This window comes from Dendronephthya gigantea, unplaced genomic scaffold (assembly GCF_004324835.1).
Source record: "Dendronephthya gigantea isolate DGI-Jeju-01 unplaced genomic scaffold, DenGig_1.0 000022F, whole genome shotgun sequence".
NCBI classification, from domain to species: Eukaryota; Metazoa; Cnidaria; class Anthozoa; order Malacalcyonacea; family Nephtheidae; genus Dendronephthya; species Dendronephthya gigantea.
The window spans coordinates 362,574-383,281 of NW_021163032.1; the positions used below are offsets into that span (position 1 = coordinate 362,574).

A 20,708-nucleotide genomic window follows, 5' to 3' on the forward strand; every position below is an offset into this window, starting at 1 on the left:
TAACTGAACAGCTTCAATATCAATTCCATACCTATAAATACTAAAATTGACCCTTTTTGCAAAAACTTGTTTCTGGCCATTCAACTTATCCGTCAAGTCGGATTGTATTTGAAATTGGCACATGACACCCACAACGAAATATTGTAAAGTATAAAAGTAAATTTGATTATATAAAAGTAGTTTAAGTTTTGTCAGTGAGCTCGATATATATAACTGGAGTGATTCTTTCAAGGTATTCGTAACCCCAGATTTATACTGAGTCCACTGGTTGTTACATCAGTGTTACAAACACATTGTAACAGTTGGTAGGTGGGTGGGTAGGTAGTGTAGGGGTCATTGAGTGTCTCTTGACAGATGGTGACATCTGATATTAGAGAGATTCTCACTTCTTATATATTAGCATCACAATCTGTTGTCTTATCCACACTTAATAACATCTTAAAAATCTGTTTAAAAAAGTGAAGACACAAGAGATACATACAACGTGTATTAATAATAACATACCTATAATAATAATATATACCATATTAATGTGTTTATTCACAGTAATTACACAGCAGTACTAACACTGGAACTACCTGTAAAAAAAGTAATTAGAAGAAATAAGAATTCCAATTAGCGGGAAAATGAAATTTTACTTCAGATACTCAAATTTGAATGCAACATCTGTACTAACTTGGTTCTAATATGTCCCCAGGCCCCCATATCCTGACTGTCCCATCGTCACTTCCAGAGGCTAGCATGCTTGGTATCTGTGGATTCCAGTGGACACAGTTTACTGTCCTTGTGTGTCCACTTAGAACCAAGATAGGATCGCTATGTTTGATATGCCATATATACACTTGATGATCTGAAGACAAAGAAAATTTAATAAAGATTATTTGTTTACGTATTTATTATTTTCACTCCTTTTAACCGTTCACAAATTACCTTCACTACCACTTGCGATGAAGTCTTGATTTAGTCCACCAAAGCAAGAGTAAATTACATAAAAACCATGAGTTATTCCCTGATATTTTCGCAATAGTAATCGATCTTTAGCATCCCAAAGATGGAGACCCTGTGAATATAAAGTACATTATGTTCAAAAACCATATAGTTGAGTGCACAACTCTGCTAGCCTTGGTCTAGGGAAGTGAAGATAGGGCTACAATCTAAATGAGGTTACAATCTTTTACAACATATACAAACCTGTGAGGCAACATTTATTAAAATATGTCTGCCATCATCTGAGACTGAGAATGACATTATAGGATGATCTTCTTGAATTCTACACAAACCAAAAAAAAATTATCAACAGAAAGGCCTAACAGATTGTCTATGTAAGTTTCTATTTCCTGCAGTTGTAACACCACTATAATAGAGGCTTTCCTCTTGGTGGGCATCTTTAAAAAGCAACCTTAAACCAAATGAAAAGCCATTATACTTACAAATTATTATCTGATAAATCTTCAAAGTTATACGTTCTAATTCTGTTATGACTATCTGCAGCTAAAACAGTTTTTCCATCTTTTAAACAGTGTAGACCATAGACACGGACACCCTCCCACTGCTCTAGAACATTCCCATCCAGATCCTAAACCAAAAGGGAAAAAAACACGCTGAAATGTCATCAAGATACCAGGGCCTAGACTTCAATTCAATTGTGCTTTAGTTAAACAAAAACAAGAGTAGCTGAAGAGCTTACTGAATAAAAGTTTTATTGTATTATTCTTACACATTGAAAGAACTGCCCTCTCATTCCACCAGCATAGAGTCGTTTGCCATCCGTGTTCCATGAACAAACAGTCAGACTATCTTCAGTAGCTTGAGTTGCTCTACATCTCAACACTCCTGTCTGATGTAATGGATTTAAAACTTATAGGAACCATAGGAACAACAGGAAACAAGTAGGAACCATAGTATATATATTAGACATGTACCTCAATATCCCAGACACACAGTTCATTACAGTCCTCAGGGCCACACACAATCAAATGTTGATCATCAGGACTCCATGATATGTAATAAGCTCCTAGTTCATGACCATCTAAGACTCGAAGTTTTTTAACATCACTTTCCTAAATATATTCATATATTTTTATAACACATGCTAGCTTCATTTAAACATTGCAGCCCATAATTGGGTATTTGATAATAAGTATTTCATAATATAAACAAGATTAACTGTCGTTGAATCTTGAGTGTCATTATCATACTTACTGTCACTTCCCAAATAATGACTGTGTTATCTTTCGAGGCAGTTGCTAGCTTTGTTCCATCATGCGAGAATCTTAAGAACAGTACCTAGAAGATTTTCAAATTTCTATTTAGTATTTCTGATTTTGAGAATTTAGCTAGCATGAGCGTTTCATCACCTCATCACAATGTTCTGTAAGGATGTGTTTTGTTTCAGAAGGCAGTTGCCTCCTAAAATAACAAAAAAGCCAATTTCAAAATCATTGTCAGACATGATGAGAGAATATGATGGAAAACAAATTCACTATCTGAACATCTAATATTTAACATCCTTGAATTACAGCTTACCTTGCACATGTATGATCAGTCAATAATGAAAACGAGCTTGGATTAGGATCTAATTTGGAGTTATGATAAAGGCATTTATTTCTTTGTAGTTCTTGCGCTTGGCAAAGCAACGTGTAAAGTCGTTGTGGTGGGAGCATGATTGATGAAGGAAGAAACTCTAAAAAAACATATGATACTTAAGAAGGGAGGAAAATTTGCACATTTTAAGCATCACCAACTAAACACAACATTCTCAGGATAGTCATACCCTTTTCTTCTCACCTTGTATCCTTTCCATTAACCGTTGCCTAGAATGTTGCCCTTTACCATTCCATTTTGCTTTCCGATACAACTCTTCATTGTTACTACACATCAACAGCCTGAAGGTGAACGTAGAACTATCTTAAATCACCTCAAATGCACCAGGATGCATCCAATTTTTCAGCATTTTGCTTTGCAATATCATATACATTTTCTTTGTCAATCAATGTTGGCAAGCTGAAAATTTATTCCCTTTAAAGACATTGACAGCCGTAATCAGATGTTCCTGGCCTAAATTTATTATCCAACCATTAATGCCATGCATTTGTTTTACTGGCTAATCATTCAATTGAGTAATTAGGACTTCAACAACATCATTTTACATGGTTTATAATATTGGCACAAACCACAATTTAGAACACACCCACACCAATAAACTCCCAAAATTAGCATATTCATTAGATATTTATAATTTAATGCAACTATGTGAATAAAACCATATTGAAGACATAAATGCCTTGTCATTACTCACAATGGCATGTAATGGTATCCATACTCACCCACAAAGACGGTGTATTTTTTCTTTGTTACAACGAAGCGGGGTTATCTCGCTCCGAAGACATCTCAAAGCATCCACAGACTTTCCACATTCAAGAAGTTCAAGATACTTCTGTTCGAGTATTAAAAATCTCACTTTCTGTCAAATACAAAGCAATATTAATATTCATATTTGGAATATAACCAAAGGTGGCATGACCTTCATATGTGTGTATATTTGTATAATTAAACATGCCAATGGGAAAAAAATGCCTTGCACTAAATAATTTATGATAATCCTGAAAAGCTTGTCAGAAAGTCAATGAAATACGATGAGAGGGGGACTTATGTTTGGGCCTTGTACCAGTAAAGATTCAGAACAAACAATTATTGATTTGGAATGTCCTTTGTTCAAAAAATTTCTTACCTTTAAAAGATCGTCAGATGCATCTAAAAAGGACCTAACTTCTTTTAGAAAGGATTCAGCCTTGAAAAAAGGAAGTTGTAGATTTAGAAAGAGAAACTAGAAATACGGAAAAAAATCGCAGGAAAAATAAACATACTCTGTCCCAATCGCCAGATAAAATGCTTTCTCGAAACTTTATGGCGGATTGATGTTCAAGCCTACAGCCAGATTCTTGCATTAACAGATCCGCTGATCTACTAAAAATACAATTTAAAACGCTGGCTATAAGTTATGTAGTATCACAGCATCGAACAGCACGATGTAGTTCACAGAAAATATTTGGATTTCATTCAAAACAGTTGCGTTCAAACTTACTTCAAGCCAAGTCCACGTAAATGCTGGCCTATCAATCGCACTGAATCCTCCTCGAACTTCGTAAATGTTTTTAATTTCGCTTGATTTGATGGCACTTTGTGTTTTGAGACGGAGAGCAGCTCTCCATTTGAACTCGTATCACACTCGTCAACTTCAACATCTCCCAAATGTGTTCGTCTCCTATGCATTTCAGACGCCAAACTGACGGTCTTTCGAGCCTTTTTGCGTGGCGGGGGAGACAAGCCACCTTCCAGTTGTTCCTCTTCAGATGAGGCCAGGGTAACACAACAAATTCCTCGCAGCCAGATCCGAGGAAACGAAAAAAAATAAATTTCTCTTCTCGCTTTTCCACTGACCTTCGCCAGAATATAAACAACAAAGGCAATCTCTTCGGCGCTGTGACGTCATCATAGTAGACCGGAAGTGGACTGGGTACAGTGGTTATAATTTGTAGCAAATATTGTAGCAAATTAATTATTAATTGCATTATTAAGTTACTATATTCGCTAAAATTCCACAAAGATATTTTTCTCGTCTTTTCAAGTGAATTTTTAGTTTTCAAAAGTGAACTCGTCGAATATTGAGTTGTTGTTTTAAATATATAAGGTTATTCTTTTAATTAATGGTTCCATTCTGTAAGCCTTAGCAAAATTATGAAAATACCAAAATTGTCATGCACTTTAAAGTCTTTAATCACAACTGATTGATCAGAGATTTTACTGTTGTTTTAATCAGCTCTAGTTGTAAAAAAGTGGCATGTTTTCAATTTATCAAAACACTGAAATCCATATATTTATATTTCGTGTGATTCATTGAAAAATTTATTTGCATTCAATGTGTTTGTTGCCAAGTAACATGGCAAAAACAATGAATAAATTACACGGGTTTTGTGTCATAACACTCATAACATGTCGTACGTTGTAAAATTGTAAAGTGCGAATTTGTGAACTGTATTTTGTCGCTATGAATAAACGGAGAAGAAAGTAATAAAGCGTTTTGTGTGATTGTTGTCATTCAGAATTTCAGTATGGGATGTGGCTCGTCAGCCCCGCGAGGGCAAGTGGTATGAATGCTATTAGGGTTTTTTCTTCACGAAGTCATCAGTCTAGACTGAGTAGGGGGACGAGATTCATCCGATAAGCCGTCAGAACATAAACATCAACAAACAGGCGTATTATTCTTTATGACTAACTGCTGGAAAGAGGCAGTTAGTCTTACTTCTTCAGATAAACTTGACATCTTTCCTTAGTCCAAGTTTGTCCTAATGGATGATCCGAACTGGCAGTACCGTTTTCCACTGGGCGAATTTATTTGCGCGAACAGATAAAAAGTAGGAAGCGATTCTACTTTTTCGCGGCGATATCAACTTTGCGTCCCGCGAATAAATTCGCCTAGTGGAAAACGGGCTTTAGACAAAATGACCCTCAGACGGATGAAACTCCCAGACGATTGATTCAGAGGCTTTAAATTCGGCTAATCCTTACTGGTGTTTTTTTTGTTTTACCATGCAGGTGCAACCAGGAGCCCGACCAGTTGGTCAAGCACCAGTGATGGTTCAAGGTTCAACTGTGGGATACCCTCAGCAAGGTACATAAGTGCTGCATGATGTTTTATTCTCTCCAGTGTACATATCAGTCACTGGCCCATTATCTGATAATTTCTGAATAATGTTCTAGGTTATCATCCACCTCCCCAGCGTATGGTTGGACCCCAGCCAGGATACCCCCAGCCAGGATACCCTCAGCCAAGACCTGCATACATTCGTCCTCAAGGACCACCCCCTCGGAGTTACCCTGTACAGCAATATGGTCACAGACAACCAGCACCAGTCGGCTATGCTCAACAACAACCAAACACGGTGGTGGTGAACAATCAAGGGAACAATAGATCTGGTGCTGGTGACATGATGCTTGGTATGGCAGTTGGTGCAACTCTGGCAAACTCTATGCACCATCACCATGGTTATGGTTATGGTCACGGGGGTGGTTACCATGATCACGACACAAATGTCAATATATATGAACACAATGAGTATAATTATGAACAAAATGAATATGGTGGTGATACAAATGTTGAAAACTATGATGGAGGATATGCGGATGGAGGATATGATGGTGGTGGCTTCGATGATGGTGGTGGCTTCGATGATGGTGGTGGCTTTGATGATGGTGGTGGCTTCGATGATGGAGGTTTTGATGACTAAAGACATTAAAAGAACAAATTAATTTGCCACAAAGCATCAGCAAATAACACCCAAGTTTAAAAATTTTTACTGCATGGTACTTTAGACAAATGTAATTTATAGACATGATATGAATATTGTAAAGTTATAGTAACTTTAGTATGTGAATATTGTAAAGTTAAAGACATCTGCAATGTCTTCGTCCTCACATCTTCTTGTACCGGGATGCGGTATAATTCATAGTCAAAATTGATAAAGCGCACAGAAACAGGTTTCAACACGACATGTCATATACGTAAACATACAAAATATATTCAAAATTCTTGCTTCTTACAATTAAATCATACAAACTTAATGTTGATCCAAACTTCAACAAACAATAAAGTCAAAAGAAGCCGCTTGATGTTTAAATAAGTCGGTAAAACACTGTTTTGTATCTCTATCTTGAATAATGGCGGACTTCTCTTTTGTTCTCTTTCCCCAAGTCACGTGACTGAATTTGGCGCGATCGCTCGAAACACGCGTGCGGTCCTCGCAATTGCACTATCCTAATACACCGGGAGGGTGAGGGTCGACGCGATCGCATTAACAAAATAACAAAATGTAAACTAATGTCATGCTGTCTAAAGTTCCTGCTTAGTGGTTCAGAGTTTTAATGAACTCAATCAGAGTCGTTTTTTGATTAGTCTTCGTCGTGTTTTTCTTGATCGTATTCCACTGGCACCAAAAGGGCTAAACGATGAACACTACGAGAAACAATCACTTCTTCGCACCCTGTATACTCATGATTCCTTTTGCCAACTTTATAATTCTTGTACTTAACCAACGCTCTTCGCACCTTACCGTCTTTGCCAGGAAATACTTCGTGGATCATTCCTAATCGGTAATCTCCCTTTATTGGGCTTTTATCAGCTATAAGAACTATATCTCCTGGTTGGAGGTTTCGAGAGGGCTCGGTCCACTTGTATCTGGTCACTAACGCGGGGGCACACAACTCGATCCATTTGGCCCAGAATTCGCTTACGACTGCTTGTACAAAATGATAGCGCTTGGTGATAGGTTCTCGGGTAGGCTGCCAATTTCCAGGATTCTTCGCACAGGCACGACCCAACAAGAGAGTATTCGGTGTAAGAATATTCAGGTTTGAGTCTGCTCCGGGCAGCGTGCCAATAGGACGTTCGTTGAGCAGGTTGGCCACTTCGTAGCAAATCGTGAGAAATTCCGATACGGTGAGACGCTTGTTGTGAACCGCAAAATGAATTGCTCTTTTGGCCGCTTTGACTAATGCTTCGACTTTTCCTTGATTCCACGGACTGTCCGCAGGACCGAATAGCCAGGTTAGTCCATTTTGAACACCGTTTGTATGCAGCGCATCACGATCAATACTTTTCCAAGCTTCTTTTAATTCTCGGTCGGCACCGACTAGCTGAGAACCTGGGTCGCTGTATATGGTCGCGGGCCATCCATGGATGCAAGCGAATCTACTCAATGCCATTAGAAACGATTGTGTGTCATAGCCATATACTGCTTCAATATGTACCGCTCCAATCACCAGATCTGTGAAAATGACACCATATGCCTTTCCACTTACGCGCTTCTGGACTTCTCCCTTCACAACGTAAGGACCAAACATATCAAGCATGACGTGTGTGAATGGTGGACTTGGATTCAGTCGCTCTTCTGGAAGTTGACCCATCACTTGCCGAAGTAGCTTTGCTTGTCGTAATTTACAAAGCTGACAATTCTGCGTGACCTTTCGAGCTAGCTTACTACCTTGGGGGACCCAATACTTCTCACGGAATTTCGCAAGAGTGGCGTCGCGTCCACGATGTCCGTGCTGGTGTGCTCTTTGCATCAAAAGACGAGTGACTCGATGTGAAGAGGGTAATAGCTTCTGTGGAGATGAATCCAGAGTCATGGGGTTGCATTGTTTCAGACGTTCTCCTATTAAGCATAATCCGCTTTCACTGTAGACAGGACTGAGTGAAGCATAACGTCCTCCTTTCCTCCCTTTGTGATCTGTTTTAACTAACTCTTTTCGCATTGTCTTCTGCACGTCTTTTACGATGAAATTCTCTGCATCTCTCAATAGTTGCACTGATACTGACATCGTCTTACCGCCACGGAAGGACTTGCTCTGTAGCATGGCCAAAATTCTTGCAATGACCCATATAGCTCGATTGATGTCGCTGAATCTTTCATAGTTGAGCAGAGGAGGGTTGGCAACCGCGGTTGATGCACTGTGAATCATCTTCTCTCCAGGGAGGCACTCTTCCTTCTGAGAACCGAACTTTAGACCCCATTCTTCTATAGGTTGATAAAGTATTGTGGGACCGTTCCACCATTCTGATTCTTCATTAATTTCTTCCGGAGATCGTCCTCTTGTTAACCAGTCTGCAGTGTTATCCTTGCCCGATATCCACGCCCAGCAACCCATGTCACCATCAGTAGCAGCTTGTTTCTCCTAATCTGACACCTTCATAAACTTGAATCTTGTGCTTGTCTTGTTATCATATTAAGGACAGTCTCGGAGTCAACGATCTGTAAGACTCGCTCGAACTGGAACCGCATTTCTCTTTCGATAATCTTTCTCCCTCTCTTTGATAGTACCGCAGCGTTCAGTTCCATCTGAGGTGTCGAAAGCTTGTTTACGGGGGCAACGCGACTCTTTGCCATTATCAACCGACACCAAACGTTACCATTGACTAACACCCAACGGATGTATGCTACGAACCCATAGGCGATGTTGCTGCCATCACTGAGTATAACAAGCCAAGGATTGCCCACGGCTTCGGGCGGTCGAAGGCACCGTTGATAATTCAACTTTTCCAACTCGAACAGGAGACAAAAAACTTTACCCATTTGGTACGAAGATCAGAAGGGAGTTGGTCGTCCCATCCCAGGTTGCGGGACCATGTTTCTCGCAGATAAATTTTTCCGATGAGGGTGAAAGGACAGATCAAACCAAGAGGGTCGTAAATTTTCATCACCTGTTGAAGGACAATTCGTTTGGTTAGGATATCCGGTAAAGCTTCAGGTAGATCATTGATCATCAAGTTGGGTCCGATGCGTACTCCGCGTCTCTTTTGACTGAAATTGAGGGTAACGTCAAAAACGATGACATCTTCCTTTGGTTTCCATCCGACACCAAGGATGCGAAGGCTTGCATCATTTCCCTTCAGCAACGGACGCTCAACATCGTTCGACTTTTTCTCCTGCGCCACAGTCTGTTGCAGTTCTTTACCAGAACGAGTTTTCTCTTCGCCACTAAACTGCCAGCACTTGACTGTGAAGCCTCCTTTGGCAAGCATATTCTCTGCTTCGAAAGCAAGTTTCAGAGCATCCTGTTTCTTGGAACGGGAATCAATTAGGTCATCTACATAGCTGGACTTCTTCAGCATCACAGCAGCCTCTGGGCTGTCTTCCTGAAATAAATTCGCAGTCTTATAAACCGCTTCTGTGCTAATAGCCGGCGCTGGTGAATCGCCCATGTTGACTCGTTCCATCACATAAACGTCTGGTTCACGTTCAGTGTCCATGTCTCGCCAAAGAAACCGATGACAATGTTGCTCCAATGACTTTAGGTGGACAGAATTAAACATCTTCTTCAAGTCTCCAACAAAGGCTACATACTCCTCTCTCCATCGTAGTAGGATTCCAATCAAGTTATTGATGTAAGCATCCGGACCCTTGGCCAGGCAGGAATTCAGCGACACTCCACGATAGCTTTGACTAGAATTGAAGACGATGCGTACAGGAGTTGAATTCGAACGAGGGTTGACTACAGCCAGGTGTGCAATATAGAATATAGGTCCTTTCCATTCTTTCAGTTCTTGTGGAGATAACTTACGAGCACTTGACGGTCCTCCATATCTTTCATTTGAACTTTGTAGGTTTCAGCCCATTTACTGTCTCGAGACAAAGTTCGTTCGGTGTTTCGCAGTGTGGCTAAAGCAGCACTGTAGTTATCAGGAAGACTGCTTGGGTTAACTAACCAGGGATAGCTTGTTATCCAACAACGTTTCTGCTCATCGTACTCCAAGTTGTCCTGAATCATCTTTAACTCTTGTTCCTCTTTGAATGAATAAGTATGACCGACACTTGGACATTTGTTGCAACGGCAACCGCCACAGCGAGGAGACGTCTCGGTGCCTAATTCTTCGCCTCGGATAAAATTCTCTATCTGGCTGTCTCCTCCTCGGTCGATCTTTAACCTGGCGACGTTGCACATGCTATGATGAGCTTCGGTGTTCCCCTCTATAATTTGGGGTGACAATCCTTGACGAGTGAATTCTGGATGAGTTCCAAGGCAGGCCGAATACGTTTCAGCTTTGTGTCGAACATCATGGATCGTTTTCGCCAAGTTCGTGTCGTGGTACGTTTCTTCACTAAGATCTGGGTGTGTTCCTTGCAGGCAAATTCCTAGTTCGCCACTCATTATGCTTAGGTTTGCACCACACCGTGCTTCTTCATTCTTTGGGTGAAGTCCGAAATAGTCACACCCAAGTAACACGTCAATATGTTCGGACTTCCTTTGAAGGGACTCTGGGTCGTGATCAGGAAACAATTTGGCCAATACGTCTGGGTTGAGCTTGCTCACTGGGCCCGTTATTCTTTCCATGCCGAATGCATTGACTGTAACCTTCCTACCGGTACGAGTTCTCATTGTAAACTGGTACTCGCGTGTGCTGTAGGTTTTTTCTACATTGCCCATAGTAGTTATGTCGAGAGTTAACTTCCGTACCACTTTAGCTCCGACCTTATCTGCCGCACGATGAGTAATGTAACTTGAATTTGACCCTCCATCACAGAAGACACTCACAGACTTGCCACTTTCAACAACAGTAGTTGGTAAATGGGATAAAGGGCTAGGGTGTCACTTTGTACCACGTTGCTTTCTTTCTCTTCGTGTTTGTCTTTCTCTACCTCCGGTTGCTCTGGTGGGATAATTGGGGGTTTCTTTGGCTTGCACAATAGTTGGTGATGTGACTTACTTCCGCATGATGAGCAAGGATCGGTCTTGGGGCAGTCTTGTCTCTTGTGGTTGCCGAAGCACTTGAAACAGGCATTTATTTGCTTCAAGAGTTCATATCTTCCTTGTTTACCAGACACTTCCAGCTTTCTGAATTCATTGCAATCACTAGTTTTGTGGTTAATATGGTCCTTTCTGTGTGCAGGAAAGGCGCACTTATAGAACTTTCCTCCTCGGCTGCCAGCATTGATCTGATGAAGCTGTCCTTTTGCTCTTGATTTATCAAAGAATGGTAATCTCTTCTTAGTAGGTTGACTCTCAGCTAATCTGGCAACAGCTTCACGTTCTCGCTCTATGAATTTCATGAAGTGTGGGAAGGGGTTTACCTTCTCAACAGCTGGCATATCTTGATACTTGCGAATCCATTCGACTCTGACATGGCTTGGTAGAAACTTGCTGATGTGGTCCACATCTCTCATTGTCAAAATGTCTAAATGATTGAGTTCTTGGAGCTGACAGTAGGCCGCTTCCACGTCATCCACCAAGTCTATTAGGGCTCTATAATCCTCACTCTCTACAGGCTTTAAATGCTGTAAGCCGGTTAGTGCCGCTTGTACACTTGCACTCGCATCATCGTAGTGGGCTTCCAACTTCTTCCACATTGTATCATATGCTTCTGGCCGGGTTATATATACCGAACGTATTCGTTGACTGGCTTCTCCCTTGACTGACCTCTTTAGTTCATGAGCCAAAGCGGTCTTATTGAAATATACTGACTCTGCTAGTTGTTTCCACACAGCCTTAAATTCAGGCCAATCTTTTCTCAAACCACTGAACGTTGGTAAGGAAGTTTTCTTCAAACTTATGTTAGCGTTATTGATTAAAGGTGACCCAATTGGGTGAGATTGCCGTGACTCATTCTGTGGCGCTATGGTTGCTGCATGTGAAGGAACAAGAGACCCAACTGATGTTGTATTATAATACCAGGGATAAGTTCCAGATACACAATTTTGTAGCGGTGGGTTTAATTCTGATCTAGAGTTAGTCGGTAAACTATAGGGAGGGTTTGTTACTTCTGGGGTGGTATGTACACTACTATAATGATGGGGTGCAGTCACGAAGGCAGAGCTTGCCATCTGACCAATAGGTGAGTTTAGGGGGGGTACAAAGGTGGAACTGGACATCTGACCGACTGGTGGACTTAGGGGTTGTACAACGGTGGAACTGGACATCTGACTGACTGGTGGACTTAGGGGTTGTACAACGGTGGAACTGGACATCTGACTGACTGGTGGACTTAGGGGGGTACAATGGTGGAACTATTACTAGAAATGGGTGTAATACTCATTATGGGGCCAACACCAAGAGCAGTTTTCACGGATTGTGTGCCCGATGCAGGATTATTAGGGAGAATATTCAAAGAAGTGGGCCCAACTGACTCCAAAGTAGGACCATTTGCTAGGGTTTGAACTTCCCCAGTCACGAGGGTTGTTAAACTAGTTGACATACCTTTTGTGTTTGTTGGGCACTCATCATCTCTTGATACAATCACTTGCGCTTTAGGAACCTGGTTCCTTTTCAAGTGAAGGTTTACCTTCCTTATTTTATTATACGCAGTGCCCATTATTGTCTCCACATCATTCAGCATGTAAGTGTCTGGCTGAATAATAGTTAGTTTGTCTATTTTATCACACATTTCATTTAATAAAGTCTCCATGTCAATCCTGTCCATTTGTAAACCTTCTGAACTAGGGGTTTCTTGTGATAAACTGTCATCAACAGCTGAAATTATATCTTGTAATCTGTTCATGTCTCTCCTTAGGGCTGTCATGAGGGGTACCATTGCTAAATTCTGCTTAGACTTGTCATTCTCAGCCTTTATTTTAACATAAACATCTCGCGCTTCTTCATATGTTTGTTTAACGTTTGCATTATAAGTAGCAAGGTCGTCCCCATTAACCACACGGTGTTCAGCAAACTTTTCTTCGGAAACTAGTAACTCATACTCTTCAGTAATAACACAAAATCATCATATACCTTTTCAAGTTCCATGATAAAACCTTTCAACGTCTCGAAATCGACGTCTCTGTGGGCTGCATCGATAAGTCTTCGTGATGTACGTGTAACAGCCATTTTTGACTTACTACGTTCTTGTTTCTTGGTTTCAACTTCGTCCATTTTATCGTTGTTTATAGTGCGTAGTCTTCAAGCGACGTTTTATAAATTTGCCAAACAAATTCCAATGTCTCTTCTTCACAAGCACAAACAACCAATTGCCAAAGCGTTCGTCAACGATTAAGCAGTGTTTTACTGTACCGGGATGCGGTATAATTCATAGTCAAAATTGATAAAGCGCACAGAAACAGGTTTCAACACGACATGTCATATACGTAAACATACAAAATATATTCAAAATTCTTGCTTCTTACAATTAAATCATACAAACTTAATGTTGATCCAAACTTCAACAAACAATAAAGTCAAAAGAAGCCGCTTGATGTTTAAATAAGTCGGTAAAACACTGTTTTGTATCTCTATCTTGAATAATGGCGGACTTCTCTTTTGTTCTCTTTCCCCAAGTCACGTGACTGAATTTGGCGCGATCGCTCGAAACACGCGTGCGGTCCTCGCAATTGCACTATCCTAATACACTTCTGACCGCTTCATTATTCGACCATGGTCGAGTCGGCCGGAAACCGGCGTTTTCGACCATGGTCATATTCGCCGGAAAATGGCAAATACGACCATGGTCCTGTTCGCCGGAAAATGGCAAATACGACCATCATGCAACTCATGGTCGAGTTCGCCGGAAAACGACTAACTCGACCATGGTCGAGTTCGCCGGAAAACGACTAATTCGACCATGGTCGAGTCCGCCGGAAAACGACTAATTCGACCATGGTCGAGTTCGCCGGAAAACGACTAATTCGACCATGGTCGAGTTCGCCGGAAAACGACTAACTCGACCATGGTCGAGATCGCCGGAAAACGACTAACTCGACCATGGTCGAGTTCGCCTGAAAACGACTAACTCGACCATGGTCGAGTTCGCCGGAAAACAACTAATTCGACCATGGTCGAGTTCGCCTGAAAACGACTAACTCGACCATGGTCGAGTTCGCCGGAAAACGACTAATTCGACCATGGTCGAGTTCGCCGGAAAACGACTAACTTGACCATGGTCGAGTTCGCCGGAAAACGACTAACTCAACCATGGTCGAGTTCGCGGGAAAACGACTAACTCGACCATGGTCGAGTTCGCCGGAAAACGACTAATTCGACCATGGTCGAGTTCGCCGGAAAACGACTAATTCGACCATAGTCGAGTTCGCCGAAAAACGACTAACTCGACCATGGTCGAGTTCGCCGGAAAACGACTAATTCGACCATGGTCGAGTTCGCCGGAAAACGACTAATTCGACCATGGTCGAGTTCGCCGGAAAACGACTAATTCGACCATAGTCGAGTTCGCCGAAAAACGACTAACTCGACCATGGTCGAGTTCGCCGGAAAACGACTAATTCGACCATGGTCGAGTTCGCCGGAAAACGACTAATTCGACCATGGTCGAGTTCGCTGGAAAACGACTAACTCGACCATGGTCGAGTTCGCCGGAAAACGACTAACTCGACCATGGTCGAGTTCGCCGGAAAACGACTAACTCGACCATGGTCGAGGTCGCCGGAAAACGACTAATTCGACCATGGTCGAGCTCGCCGGAAAACGACTAACTCGACCATGGTCGAGGTCGCCGGAAAACGACTAATTCGACCATGGTCGAGCTCGCCGGAAAACGACTAACTCGACCATGGTCGAGTTCGCCGGAAAACGACTAATTCGACCATGGTCGAGTTCGCCGGAAAACAACTAATTCGACCATGGTCGAGTTCGCCTGAAAACGACTAACTCGACCATGGTCGAGTTCGCCGGAAAACGACTAATTCGACCATGGTCGAGTTCGCCTGAAAACGACTAACTCGACCATGGTCGAGTTCGCCGGAAAACAACTAATTCGACCATGGTCGAGTTCGCCGGAAAACGACTAACTGGACCATGGTCGAGTTCGCCGGAAAACGACTAACTCGACCATGGTCGAGTTCGCAGGAAAACGACTAACTCGACCACGGTCGAGTTCGCCGGAAAACGACTAATTCGACCATGGTCGAGTTCGCCGGAAAACGACTAATTCGACCATAGTCGAGTTCGCCGAAAAACGACTAACTCGACCATGGTCGAGTTCGCCAGAAAACGACTAATTCGACCATGGTCGAGTTCGCCGGAAAACGACTAATTCGACCATGGTCGAGTTCGCCGGAAAACGACTAACTCGACCATGGTCGAGTTCGCCGGAAAACGACTAACTCGACCATGGTCGAGTTCGCCGGAAAACGACTAACTCGACCATGGTCGAGGTCGCCGGAAAACGACTAATTCGACCATGGTCGAGCTCGCCGGAAAACGACTAACTCGACCATGGTCGAGGTCGCCGGAAAACGACTAATTCGACCATGGTCGAGCTCGCCGGAAAACGACTAACTCGACCATGGTCGAGGTCGCCGGAAAACGACTAATTCGACCATGGTCGAGTTCGCCGGAAAACGACTAATTCGACCATGGTCGAGTCCGCCGGAAAACAACTAATTCGACCATGGTCGAGTTCGCCTGAAAACGACTAACTGGACCATGGTCGAGATCGCCGGAAAACGACTAATTCGACCATGGTCGAGTTCGCCGGAAAACGACTAACTCGACCATGGTTGAGTTCGCCGGAAAACGACTAATTCGACCAGGGTCGAGCCTGCTGGAAAACGACTAATTCGGCCATGGTCGAGTTCGCCGGAAAACGACTAATTCGACCATGGTCGAGTTCGCCGGAAAACAACTAATTCGACCATGGTCGAGTTCGCCGGAAAACGACTAATTCGACCAGGGGCGAGCCTGCTGGAAAACGACTAATTCGGCCATGGTCGAGTTCCCCGGAAAACGACTAATTCGACCATGGTCGAGTTCGCCGGAAAACGACTAATTCGACCATGGTCGACTTCGCCGGAAAACGACTAATTCGACCATGGTCGAGTTCGCCGGAAAACGACTAATTCGACCATGGTCGAGTTCGCCGGAAAACGACTAATTCGACCATGGTCGAGTTCGCCGGAAAACGACTAATTCGACCATGGTCGAGTTCGCCGGAAAACGACTAATTCAACCATGGTCGAGTTCGCCGGAAAACGACTAATTCGACCATGGTCGAATTCGCCGGAAAACGACTAATTCGATAATATCGAATAACGGTATACTCGACCACAGATATAAGTTTGATAAAAACCAGGAGGGAGACGGACTGAATTTTTACTGTATACTCGCCCCAGTTCGCGTAGGTTAATACGGTAACTATCATGGCCGACGATAAGGACGTGGCATAGTCTTAAAGAATCGTACAATTTGCCGTAAATTTCCCTGTGAAAACGTTGATTTGCTTAAAATGGGTTTATGTAAATGTCCCAAGAAGAAAGTAACGAATCAATTTTGCTTCGAACATCGTGTAAATGTCTGTGAACATTGCCTTGTCTCTGGGCATTCTAGAGTAAGTATGGATTATGTTTTCTACCCTCATCCAGAACTGAGTCGGGATCATTTCTGAGTTCTCATGCCCTTTTTTCCAGTGTATTGTGAAATCCTATCTACATTGGTTGCAAGATAGCGATTATAATCCTGTGTGTACTTTATGTAATGGTAATCTGTCTAATGGTGATACTGTCAGGTTGACTTGCTATGGTAAGTTGTGGTGATTTCAAAGTACCATTAACAGTATTCTCTTGATGTTGACAGTATCCTTGTATAAATATTTATTGTCTGTATAGATGTGTTTCACTGGGATTGTTTGAATAAATTTGCATCAAGTCTTCCTCCGAATACGGCACCAGCGGGGTATACTTGTCCTAACTGCAAGGTTAGTGTTTTCCCAATATTTTACTCAGAGTGAAGTTGGAGATTTCATTTGCCGTCGAGTTATTTTTAAATATTTTTGCTTTTTCTCAAGGTGTGTGTATTTCCGCCAAACAATCTAGTATCACCTGTCGCTGAGGCCTTAAAAAAGAAACTAATCAATGTAAATTGGGCGAGAACCGGTCTTGGTTTACCCCTGGTAAGTGTAAAAAAATATATTTGACATTGCTTGTCAGTATTTTTGCATTCTTCAGTCTTTTAGGCTGTCAAAGAGCATGCTAAGTTTGGTAAAATTGCCAAGTTTGGTTGGGGAATATTGTACGGAAAAGTACTGAAAATATAAGTAAGCAAAGTTGGCAAATTTTCAGGCTGGTACTCAGAATGATGCACAAGATGAAGTGGAGCATTCGGGGAATCATAAAGGTATTTATGTAAATAGTAATTTTGATTCAGGCCGGTCAGATTTTGAATGGAAATTTAGAGTATTTCCAATATAAGGGTGAAACTGCATTTCCCATGCTAGACAGATGTGAATAACAATATACTTGAATGCGGAGTTCTTGAAACACTAAAAGACACTAGTAATCTGTCTGTGCCAAAATACAACAGGACCAGTTTGGCCGTTTTTACTGTATAAAGGAAAGCGGTTCTAGTATTTGTTCATGACTTCATAATAATGCTCTTGATCATTGAACTTCAGAACTAAGAAATCAAGTTCAAGACCTGTACCAACAGGGTAACACAACAACTCTCACAAGAACATCAACTCCTATGCATGAAGGGGAGGCTCCAGCACCTGCGTTCACACCCAAACAACATGTTGTGGATATCCGACCCGAATCTCAGCAACACGCAGCTGCGGCAGCATCCCCTCAAGCGACCTACCCGCGCATGGAAAAACATGGCACAGGTATAATTTTCTTTCTATTCATTTTGTAATTGATTAATATATATATATTTCCATGAAGTGCTGCCACCATCATCTTTTCTAATAAACATCATCCATTGCAGGTACTGTTTCAAGGAAAATATTTGATGCACGAGAGCAAAATGAAGACTCAGCATTAAAAGATCATGATGTTGACAAGTACAAAAGGCGAGGTGCCGTACAATGGTTCAGTCGATGGTTTGGGTATGTTTTGTTGTTATCTTATATTTTAAAGTCAGTCTGTTTGTGAATTTGTAGGGCATTCCGCATGCATGTCTCTACCTTGAAGAAAACCTAACCTGGATTTTTTTTAAAAATCCTGATAAATGGCTCCTCTCTTGAGGAATACATGCTTTGAGAAGAACTAAGGATTTTGTGTTTCTCAACATAAGACCTTGAGACCTGAAAAATTGGGTAAACTCGGACTGGTTTTTGACCAGACCTGTGTTTGTTGTTCATAGATTACGGAAACAAAATCGAGCAATAAAAGAGGATTCAAACAGTCCATTAAAGAGAACTGCAATTCTTGTGTTTTTAGCCATTCTTGTTGGCATAACTCTCATTGTTATGATGACAAGGGCGGGTAGAATTACAGCCAATAATGATCCGCTACTGGATCCTCGAGCCAACCCGAACATTAGAGTGGAAGATGACACAGCTTAATAAGCAGGTTGTATCAATTTCCAGAATTTAACCCAACTGTAAAAATAGTTGGTGGTACATCAGAGTGCAAGCTGGTGCACTTGTGTTCTGAAATGACCATAGGAATACTTGAAATATTGATGAATCAGTGCTGTAGATATGTACACTTACAGCATGTGTGATACCTATATGTGCCTAACATAATTTAACTACCTAACATAATTTAAAGTCAACAATGGGTAGTTTTTTCTCTGTGAACCGAGATCCATATACAAACATGTAACTATGTTTTTCTCAGAGATATTTTATCTGCCTTACCCCGCAGTTATTATAGGGATCTTCGATTCATAAATTGTAGACGTTGTACGTTTTCGAGGAACAGTAAAATGGATGTTTTTAAATCGAATAAGCGACTTCATTCCTCGTATATTGCCTTTATTTTCTTGTGTTTTTTTTAAAAACACGCGAACACACATAAAATATATGAAAATGTCTTTAAATATCGTCTATCTACCGTTTAGCTCTAAATTATATCTATAAAACTTCGCTGTATCGTCTTGGCGCCACGCTACTTTCTTGGAATACTCCGTGAAAATTCCTGGAATGATAGACAGATGATAAGGCTATATGTACGTCTTGCTATTGACTAGACTTGTGCTATATGTACTTCTGCTAAATCTACCGGATACATGAATGTTATTTAAGCATGGTGTTGGTAGATGGTACCTCTTTGTTTTTCAATTTGAATTTCCTTACAATTGAGTTTGAAAACTGGTGTAGAGTTTGTGGCTTCCTCGACAATCAAAAACATGCATTTTTTTCTGTGAATTACCTTTCATTACCTTTTCATTTCATTCCACGGCGTACCCTTCCTGTCTGTACTCGATGAGCGCTAGGTCCAATGATATTCTCACAATAAATAAAACCAGGTTCCACGCTAGATAACAAATATAATATCTTGTCTCTTCGTGCACACGTCTGAACTAAGATCCCGCGTAAAATATACAAACCAAACTAGGATCGTCCAAAAAGATTAGAAAAACGTACCTATTGACACAGCTGATATTTGCTTTGCGATACATTTCATAGCTAAACAGTTATAGATGAAGGCTAGGATGGCCATTTTGAAGGAAATCAAGTTGATAAGCTAAAATTGAAAAGAAAAATGAGACCACCTCGTCAGAACTTGTCGGGAAGACTGGTTAGGAATTTTACTGCTGTGAATATACCCCTTGTCTTCATGGGGTCTTTCTTATACAATAAGGTTGGATTGCTAATTTATTTTGGAATACTTCGTTGATGAGAATTTTACTAGATCACATGCTTCGCTTATCGTGTAAGATCCAGGATTATGGATGTAAAATGATGTCAGATCTGGTCTTCGACTAGTGATCTTACCATGATGGCAAAGGTGAAACCCTGCGTCGTGTGTTCGGGCATCTCAAATTCCAAGTACGCCACGAAGTCGTTGAATAAAGTTGCAGACAGAAAAAGTCCAGTCATCAACGAGACTCCCAAATAGACCTCTTTCTTTTTAAAGTGAATATCACCACACTTAAACTATGTGAAAAAAAGTGAATAACCGAAGTTAGAGTCACGACTCTCAACATGGATTTTTATTCCATCAATGCCTCACCATGGATCACTTTGCTGTTAAATTCCAATCAATTTTATCACATTCCACTACACCGGTAGTATTTCTTCGACGATATTTTGCATGCGTTTCGCGTTGAGATTTTTTTAAAGATAGTTCAATCGCACGCGTTTCTATGACCTCACTAATTGGAACGCACGATTACTGTTGTAATTGCCGATTACGAAATCTGCGCATTTTCTGCCCCGGAAAATGCCTGCGTAACTTAGACAGTTTCAAATTTTTGGAAACACAGTTCTTATGTTCTTTTTTGTACTGAATTCGTCGTGGATGTCCGTCGTCGGTTAATCATCGGTGCTG

At 41.5% G+C, this 20,708-nt stretch overlaps 5 protein-coding genes across 5 annotated transcripts; 2 read left to right on the plus strand and 3 right to left on the minus strand.

Annotated features, from left to right (window-relative positions):
- Window positions 1–8: 8 nt before the first annotated feature.
- Window positions 9–4,471, minus strand: LOC114522159 (WD repeat-containing protein 26-like). Its single transcript, XM_028542788.1, has 15 exons — window positions 4,085–4,471; window positions 3,867–3,966; window positions 3,731–3,790; window positions 3,327–3,463; window positions 2,788–2,885; window positions 2,527–2,683; window positions 2,358–2,409; window positions 2,203–2,286; window positions 1,923–2,060; window positions 1,718–1,837; window positions 1,431–1,576; window positions 1,192–1,270; window positions 931–1,060; window positions 677–850; window positions 9–578 (listed from the first exon to the last, which is right to left on the minus strand). The coding sequence occupies exons 1-15, from the start codon at window positions 4,270–4,272 to the stop codon at window positions 550–552; spliced, it is 1,692 nt and encodes a 563-aa protein (XP_028398589.1). The 5' UTR covers window positions 4,273–4,471; the 3' UTR covers window positions 9–549.
- A 496-nt stretch (window positions 4,472–4,967) lies between these two features.
- LOC114522176 (annexin A7-like) lies at window positions 4,968–6,460 on the plus strand. Its single transcript, XM_028542807.1, has 3 exons — window positions 4,968–5,147; window positions 5,596–5,671; window positions 5,761–6,460. The coding sequence occupies exons 1-3, from the start codon at window positions 5,112–5,114 to the stop codon at window positions 6,285–6,287; spliced, it is 639 nt and encodes a 212-aa protein (XP_028398608.1). The 5' UTR covers window positions 4,968–5,111; the 3' UTR covers window positions 6,288–6,460.
- Window positions 6,461–6,948: 488 nt separating this feature from the next.
- LOC114522363 lies at window positions 6,949–8,703 on the minus strand. The gene has a single exon (XM_028543034.1). It carries the CDS (start codon window positions 8,701–8,703, stop codon window positions 6,949–6,951), a length of 1,755 nt encoding a protein of 584 aa, XP_028398835.1.
- Window positions 8,704–16,571: 7,868 nt separating this feature from the next.
- On the plus strand, window positions 16,572–19,206 carry LOC114522172 (zinc finger protein-like 1 homolog). Its single transcript, XM_028542802.1, has 8 exons — window positions 16,572–16,822; window positions 16,902–17,013; window positions 17,100–17,188; window positions 17,279–17,383; window positions 17,553–17,607; window positions 17,885–18,094; window positions 18,196–18,316; window positions 18,574–19,206. Exons 1-8 carry the CDS (start codon window positions 16,721–16,723, stop codon window positions 18,773–18,775), a joined length of 996 nt encoding a protein of 331 aa, XP_028398603.1. The 5' UTR covers window positions 16,572–16,720; the 3' UTR covers window positions 18,776–19,206.
- A 104-nt stretch (window positions 19,207–19,310) lies between these two features.
- On the minus strand, window positions 19,311–20,471 carry LOC114522364. The gene is made up of 5 exons (XM_028543035.1): window positions 20,391–20,471; window positions 20,153–20,314; window positions 19,802–19,901; window positions 19,597–19,691; window positions 19,311–19,352 (listed from the first exon to the last, which is right to left on the minus strand). Exons 1-4 carry the CDS (start codon window positions 20,391–20,393, stop codon window positions 19,606–19,608), a joined length of 351 nt encoding a protein of 116 aa, XP_028398836.1. The 5' UTR covers window positions 20,394–20,471; the 3' UTR covers window positions 19,311–19,352; window positions 19,597–19,605.
- Between the last annotated feature and the right edge of the window lie 237 nt (window positions 20,472–20,708).

Coding starts and splice junctions, on each gene's coding strand:
- LOC114522172 (XM_028542802.1), top strand. CDS start 16,721: ATGGGTTTATGTAAATGTCCCAAGAAGAAAGTAACGAATCAATTTTGC. Junction 17,014..17,099: donor TGTCAGGTTGACTTGCTATG/GTAAGTTGTGGT, acceptor TTGTCTGTATAG/ATGTGTTTCACTGGGATTGT. Junction 17,384..17,552: donor CCGGTCTTGGTTTACCCCTG/GTAAGTGTAAAA, acceptor GCAAATTTTCAG/GCTGGTACTCAGAATGATGC.
- LOC114522363 (XM_028543034.1), bottom strand. CDS start 8,703: ATGGGTTGCTGGGCGTGGATATCGGGCAAGGATAACACTGCAGACTGG.
- LOC114522176 (XM_028542807.1), top strand. CDS start 5,112: ATGGGATGTGGCTCGTCAGCCCCGCGAGGGCAAGTG. Junction 5,148..5,595: donor CAGCCCCGCGAGGGCAAGTG/GTATGAATGCTA, acceptor TTTACCATGCAG/GTGCAACCAGGAGCCCGACC. Junction 5,672..5,760: donor TGTGGGATACCCTCAGCAAG/GTACATAAGTGC, acceptor ATAATGTTCTAG/GTTATCATCCACCTCCCCAG.
- LOC114522364 (XM_028543035.1), bottom strand. Junction 19,902..20,152: donor GTTTCACCTTTGCCATCATG/GTAAGATCACTA, acceptor TTTCAATTTTAG/CTTATCAACTTGATTTCCTT. Junction 19,692..19,801: donor AATATCAGCTGTGTCAATAG/GTACGTTTTTCT, acceptor TTTGTTATCTAG/CGTGGAACCTGGTTTTATTT.
- LOC114522159 (XM_028542788.1), bottom strand. CDS start 4,272: ATGCATAGGAGACGAACACATTTGGGAGATGTTGAAGTTGACGAGTGT. Junction 2,061..2,202: donor TCATTATTTGGGAAGTGACA/GTAAGTATGATA, acceptor GAATATATTTAG/GAAAGTGATGTTAAAAAACT. Junction 1,271..1,430: donor GATTTATCAGATAATAATTT/GTAAGTATAATG, acceptor TGGTTTGTGTAG/AATTCAAGAAGATCATCCTA.